This window comes from Papaver somniferum, chromosome 1 (genome assembly GCF_003573695.1).
Source record: "Papaver somniferum cultivar HN1 chromosome 1, ASM357369v1, whole genome shotgun sequence".
Classification (NCBI taxonomy): Eukaryota; Viridiplantae; Streptophyta; class Magnoliopsida; order Ranunculales; family Papaveraceae; genus Papaver; species Papaver somniferum.
In genome coordinates, this window is record NC_039358.1 from 180,790,276 (window position 1) to 180,797,388 (window position 7,113).

General features: G+C 35.8%; 1 protein-coding gene across 1 annotated transcript; it reads right to left on the reverse strand.

Moving 5' to 3' along the window:
• Positions 1 to 3,364: 3,364 nt before the first annotated feature.
• Positions 3,365 to 6,715, reverse strand: LOC113309141 (thioredoxin O2, mitochondrial-like). Its single transcript, XM_026557559.1, has 6 exons — positions 6,452 to 6,715; positions 6,303 to 6,368; positions 6,157 to 6,207; positions 5,209 to 5,318; positions 5,078 to 5,122; positions 3,365 to 3,774 (listed from the first exon to the last, which is right to left on the reverse strand). The coding sequence occupies exons 1-6, from the start codon at positions 6,693 to 6,695 to the stop codon at positions 3,667 to 3,669; spliced, it is 624 nt and encodes a 207-aa protein (XP_026413344.1). The 5' UTR covers positions 6,696 to 6,715; the 3' UTR covers positions 3,365 to 3,666.
• Between the last annotated feature and the right edge of the window lie 398 nt (positions 6,716 to 7,113).

Genomic DNA, 7,113 nt, shown 5'->3' on the forward strand with positions numbered 1-7,113 from the left:
GAAGTTTTAAATGATTCTAGAGAACAATGAAATCCTAATAGATTATGAGAATGCACATGAGTCAATGGAAGGATCATGCGTGCACAGTGATGATATAATCCATAAATAGTTTCTCCAAAAGTAGAGCACAATGAGATCAAACCATGCTTTATTTTGATTAGTTTCAAATAAAGAGCATATTGGCCTACGCAACCCAGGTAGAACTTAGTTCTTTGACAAATATACGGGTATTTGGTGTGGTAGTGCTAACCAACCAAGTGTAAAGCCTGTGGGACATATGTGGTTATTTGTCACAAAGTGTAGTGAGAAAAATGAGGTCTTAAAGTATAAAGAATCACCTTGTGGCGCGAGGTTTCTCACAAACCCCTGGATCGCTTACTCTTTTGAACATCATAATGTTCAGTTAATTAGTTTGCTTGGTAGTTTCAAAAGAACTCGAAACATAGTATATGTGGTTATATCTCTAGAGATTTAGACACAAAGATATTCGCAAAAGTGCATGATGGCCTTTTGCTTCCCAAGTCGAATGACTCTAAACCACGGAGTGTGTTTGCAGTTACACTGGAACACTCACTTATTGATTTAAACAATCAGGCGGATGTGGTATACCCGTATAAGTGATTATTTGACTGAGAAGGGATAAACAAGTACGGTTTTTATGCCATGCATATTAAATAAATTCCTGATTCATAATTATAGATATCTATGTCGACGATATGGACATGATAAGTACTCTTAATGGAATAAGATATCTTACAAGCTATTTAAAATCTAAATTTGAGATGAAAATCCTGGGAAATCTCAATCTTATCTATGTTCTGAACTAGAAGACCGAGCTTGTGGTAAATTATTCCACCAGTTTGCATATGTCCATTGTCATGCAATTTAAGAAGGACATGCATCCTTCTAGCACTCCCATGATTAGTCGAGTTTCAAATTACATAAATGACCAATTCCTCTAAAGGAAGATGACGAAGCTGTGTCAGGAGATGAACATTCCTTATCTAAGTATAATAGACGCATTATTGTACTTAGCACAGTGTACTCGACCAAAGGTTACATCCTCAGTGAACTTGTTATCTAGATATAACTCGGCGCCAACATAACTTCATTGGAATGGTATAGTGAATGTAATCATGTACTTAAAATTAACCATTGACATAAATTTGTTTTATCCATGCAAAGACATAAAAAGGAATGCCAACGAAAGTGCAATAGAAAGGTTGTTGATTATGAAAGAACAATAATCTCTTCTCCTAAGAAAGTAATTAGGGGGAGATATTGTAGACTATTTTCTAAGTCATTACCGATATTCAGTTCGAAAATTACATGACTAAAGGAACTGTCTGGAACAACTTTGAAATTAGTCAGGGGGAGATGTCGTCATCAGGGGGAGCATCCAAGGATATGATGTCGACATATTTTAATTTTAAATTGAAGTTGTATTGTACTCTTTTTCCCTTCGATCGAGAATAGTTTTTCCCAAAGGGTTTTATTACTCGACAAGGTTTTTAGCGAGACAACACTAAAAACATCAAGTATGTTGAACGTTGAAGACATAAAGATCGCGTTGATATTACTAAAAATATCTGGATCAAAGAAATGAAACGTGATAGTCTGTTAAGCAACGTAACTTCCAGAATCAACTACAGGGTCTTATAAACATTCAAGTCACCAAAGTAAAGTGTGATAAACTCCTTTTGACTGCATTAGACTAATGAAAATTGTCTGACATCAAGGGGAGCACCTAATAGTGTGTTGAACTATTTTCCTTCACCAAGGTTGTTTTTTCCCACAGGGTTTTGTTATTCGGCAAGGTTTTAATGAGGCAACATATTCGATTCCAACTATGTTCTAAGTTTGTTTAATGTTGTATTCTTTTTCTTTAGTTCAGGTTTTGTCCCTCTGGGTTTTCCTGAGGAAGTTTTAACGAGGCAATTAACTTAGACTCATCGATCTTTGAAGATCGTATTGCATGTGATGGACTACATGTAAAGTAAGAGACAACATGTGAAGTACTACATGTTAAGAGTTATACCAAGGTTTTATCCCACTGAGTTTTTCCTTGTCAAAGTTTTACTAAGGCAATTGATTTCGGCACAAGTCATCAAGGAGAGAGCGACATTTGAAGAACTACATTGAAAGCACTATATGTGAAGCACTATGTATAAAGTTTTGTTATTGAACCGCACAAGGGGGAGTGTTACAGGGCTTACGACCCATGGATGTGCGGTCCATCTAGTTACTTAGAGTTTGCCTTTACATGTATATGAAAGAAATTGTATCCATGTAACCTAATTATCCTGATCAATATAAACTTCTCTTTGCCTCTTTACTTTCTCAATATTTTTCACTGTAATAATTATTAAATTTTTTTTTTTTGACGCTACGAAAAGTAGACCCCACCATCCGATGGGTAGGGACCCACAAACTAAACCTGGCCCACTGCCAATATAAAGAATCCGCCTGGGGCTAGCCCCCACAACCATTTCCTCTTATCAAAGGATTGAAATTCTGGGTGGATGCCATTGTCCCACAAGATATTCCTGGAAATTCAAATATGTTTATTCTATTTTATCATTCCAAATCTGCAAATATGTTTATTCTATTTTATCATTCCAAATCTGCACTTGGATATTCTTTTGGGAAGAATTGTCATAGTCTTTATTCTTTTGGGAAGAATTGTCATAGTCTTTTTTTTCTTCCGTGAATTGATCTTTAAACTCGCATATAGTACATGTAATGTGCAACGTCTAACCTCAGCAAAGACGTATCGATTCACACTGTTTTTGTTTAGTAGTGAACATAGATAAAAACTAGGCAAAGTATTCTTTTGATGGTTTGGAACCGTGATCTTAGACTACTTCCTTAACTCCGAATGAAATTATTTCTGCAATGGGAGGGAGACCAAACCACTTGACGATTGGTATATAAATGGTTACATCTTAGTTATTTGAATCTAATAAAGCGCGTTTACAATACCTTAAATTTATTATAACAATGGATTTTTTATTCGTGGAACAGAGCCATTGATTCCTCATTCCTGGTTGTCAGTTTGTTTATTTGTTTGAACATATTTTTGCTTTACAATTTGGCTTTACAAATTTACAAATTCGACTCCGTGCCATTATGGCGGAACTAAATAGTGAGAACGAAATTTAGTTTTGTGGCAGCCGTTATCTAGTTTTATGTGAATTTAACGGGGTTAATTGGGATTTTTAAATGTACCTAGCAATCTTTAGGATCTAAAAAAACAAACAGATGAATAAAAAGATTTCATTTATTTCTAGCTGTGCAGGCAGATAAAGATGGAAGCTACGTCGGATTAGACAGGCAAAGCAAAAACCCAAACATATAAGCAAAGATGAAAATGCTTATCCTCTACACCAAGAAGAAAGAATGAGAAAAATGTTGTAAATAAACTCTTCTATAACTGTGTGAGAACAAAGAAGACGAGAAAAAACTCGCAGCAGGTACTGTTTAAAACAATAAAATCCTTGCTTTCCTCCTTTATAACCATTTCTACTGAACTACTCTTCAAGTTTCTAAAACAAAAACTTTAAAACACAGGATACCCAATTTAATGGCAGCACTACGTGCTACACATACTCCAAACCTCATCTCTGTCTTTACTTAGCAGCTTAGACTTAGGGGATAGACGACTGATTAGTTCTTGGTGCTGTAAAGCCTTTCCACAATTTGGTTCAGTCGTGCAACATCTGCACCCACCATTTCGTCAGCCTTTTTCCCGTTTTGAAAGAAGTGAATTGTTGGCTGCAAAATATAAAAAGAACAAGTAAGAAAAAACCCTCCTCAGCACTTCATCCACTACGGGAGGTTTAAAAAATTCTGGGGAACAAAGACGAGATAAATTCAATCAAGCATATATATCATAAGATTTCAATAGTTGTCCCACGAAGCTAAAATCATAGGGTCTAGACCTCGATAAGTGATACGAAACCATTCAAATGAAGCATTGGTGCAGAATATGAACTGTGATGCCACCTCTTTTACTTGGAGCTATAAGGTACCCTTTTCCCTAGGGAACACTTTGATGCCATATCTAGAAGGCTATTTGAGGCTATTAGTTCACATAGCCCCACCAGAACAGATCACCTAAGACCAATGTTAAGTATTTTGATTGATGAGATCAACTGGCAACTAGTTTCTTACAGGGTGAAACTTCACTACCAGCTGATTTAGGCCAGGACTTTGCCATTACTTGCTTTCATTTGAATCACCTTACTTCTGATGCTACATTACAAAACACAGAATCAACCCTTCTTTGTAACTATTATCACCAGTTACGATCATGACCCCCCTCCTTTTTTACTTACTTGCTCGCTCGCTCCCTGGAGAAAGCAAAGAGTGTGTACAGTATTACACAGCTTTGCTTTCTCGAGGGAGCAGGTAAAAATTAATTACCGAAAAGGTACTATCAAGTCATGAGTGTCCCTCCACCTCTCTCTCTCTCTCACACTCTAATTTCGTTTTTAGTGAGAGATTAAAGAGAGATTTGAAGCTAACCTCAGCAACACCTGTCTCACTCTCATTTTATTCATTTATCTTCAGTCTATATGTTATTTATCTTCATTTTGTTTTAAGGTGAACTTGTTTATCTTCACTTCTTGCTAGCTAGATACCCATGCCTTGTCTTCATTATTTTCCGTAACTAAAGAGCAATATCTAAGACTAGTCATTACCTTTCCGTATACGCTAAAAGGGATAGTTCCATACTACAGATTTACAGTTATATTTGTTTTATCATCAAGATTTAAGTTAAATCCATTTAGCACTTCACTGAACAGATCAAGTTTATTAGGTCTAAGTAGAACACTGAAGATGAAGATGTTGTTTTATAACAGGCATAAGCTCCGGTTATTACTAGCTACTTATCATTCCCATCTAGCAGCCTAAAGTCTCTTCAAATAACCTACTCTTTGTAATGCACAAGCTTAAACATGGAGTTACATAATTTTAACATTAAAAGCAAAAATACTTTGTTTATTATTACTAGAAAACGAACACGAAAACGTTCACAACATTCTCAAAACAGTTTAGGGTTAAGTAACTTTACCACAGACATAATATTCAGTTCCTCTAGTTTCTTCCGGATTTCCTCCTGCAAGAAAAAAACTCTCAATTAACTCTCCATGAAGCGAACAGAAATTTAAGCAAATCATAAACTAAAAACTATCGAAATTATACATCCGCGGATGTGCTCAAAATCCTTGTTATCTGATCAATGTCGACTTTGAAGGTCGTCACGTGTGGATATTTCTTGCTCAAACTTTCAATGATGGGAGAAATTAGTTTGCCTAATACCATCAACAAAAAAAACAAGATTTAGTTTCAAACTATAATGGAAGTTAACCAATAAAGATTTAGCTAGCTACTGCTCGATTTGACTAATTGAGTAGAGTCAACAATTCTACTACTTCATTGGCTCAGACCACCTAGTCATTCCCAGGCGGACATTCATTGGCTCAGATAACCTAGTCATTCCCAGACGGAAATGTATTTTAAACTGCTCATCCGTTCCTACTTCCCACTTAAATAATATGAAGTAGTTCTCTACACTTGTACTCGTGTTTTCACTTTGTGGAAGGAATGACATAATCAAATCTAATCTTTACGGAAACAATTAGAATTCCATCAAGAAACCCTAACTTCTTCAATATGCAATCTGAATCTCTTGATTTGATTGGCTTGTCTCTCCGGTTTATATATAATGCAGTGTATTGGATTTGGGTAATGGAGTCAATCAAGCTGGATATGCTGCAGAATTTTCATAATACTGGTAATAAACTACTTGACCACATGTTTAGTTCTTATATTAATTGCTTAAAACTCAATATGTGAAAATCACACCGTCAACTTGACTAAGATTATGTCTGTTGAAACCTACTTGAGGAATATAGTGGTTCACGGAAATGGGAAGAAGAACAGACCAAAGTCTGGACTTTCAATTGCTGAATGAATTCTTTAAAATACTTCTTAGCTCTCGATAACTCTAACTACAACGTGCTATATTTATAGTTCAAGCAACAGGCTGATTCCACTGGTGACATAGTACTAGTTTTCTATATGTGCAGAAATCTTCAAATAGACAATGGGTTGAATCCAACACCAAGATTTATAAGATCGAAAACTTACATGGAGGACACCAGACAGCAGTGAAGTAGAAGATTGCCGGCAAGTTATCATCTGCAATGATAAGAAATTCAACAAATTCAATGTTTACAATCAACAAAGACAAACTCTTAAGTAAAGTAGGCACCCCAGTGGTCTTAACAACTCACCTTGAGCTTTCTTGAGAGAACTGTTAAACCCGTGTTCTGAGTTGATAACGACAAAATTAGATGCACCTGAAATCCTCAAAGAAGTTATAATTTTTTCAACAAATTCAGTCAAATCAGACAAAATAAAAGAAACCAAGAATAGTACTTACTAGATGATGAAGAAGAACAGAAAGATCGAGCTGATGAAGAGAAATAGAGGGAAGAGAAGAGAGGAACACAAGTTGAAGCAAAAGAAGACAAGGGTTTCATCTGATTATCAAGTATATTACCAAAACTAGATGAAGAGATTTGAGTACTTGTTGTTAGGGTTTTGATCGAAGCAGAAGAAAAGGGTTTGTTCTTACGAGAAAGAAGAAGACTTCGAAGTAGTGCTGATGATGAATTTCTCGCCATTTCCCCCCTCTGCTCTGACTAATTTCTCTTTTTGGGGTTTCTACGAGGTTTTTATAAGCTCAAGGCCGTGCCTGTTCAGACATAAATAGAGGGCCGTGCCTGTACGATTAAAAAGAAAGATGACATCGTATGTGTTGTTGACTTGTATAAATAGTTTTAGATCGACTAAGATCACAAAATTGATTTGAGGGGACTCCAAAGGAATTAGGGGCGACACAGAGACCAAAAAAAGTCATTCTAACGTAAAATGAAGTCATTCCTTATCTCCCATTTTTTTAATGGTCAAACTACCCTTTACAATCGGTAGATAACTTTATAATCGGGAAGTTAATCCACAATCGGAAGTCAATTTAGTTTATATAACTTCCGAATATAAAGTATCCCCAAAATAAAACCCTCTATCTTTTGAATTTTGATT

What these genes read in the sequence shown, in the direction of transcription:
- LOC113309141 (XM_026557559.1), bottom strand. Translation starts at nt 6,695, where the DNA reads ATGGCGAGAAATTCATCATCAGCACTACTTCGAAGTCTTCTTCTTTCT. An exon ending in TTCTCTCAAGAAAGCTCAAG is followed by an intron (nt 6,208 to 6,302) that starts GTGAGTTGTTAA and finishes TTATCATTGCAG; the next exon opens with ATGATAACTTGCCGGCAATC. An exon ending in AACTGAATATTATGTCTGTG is followed by an intron (nt 3,775 to 5,077) that starts GTAAAGTTACTT and finishes TATATTTTGCAG; the next exon opens with CCAACAATTCACTTCTTTCA.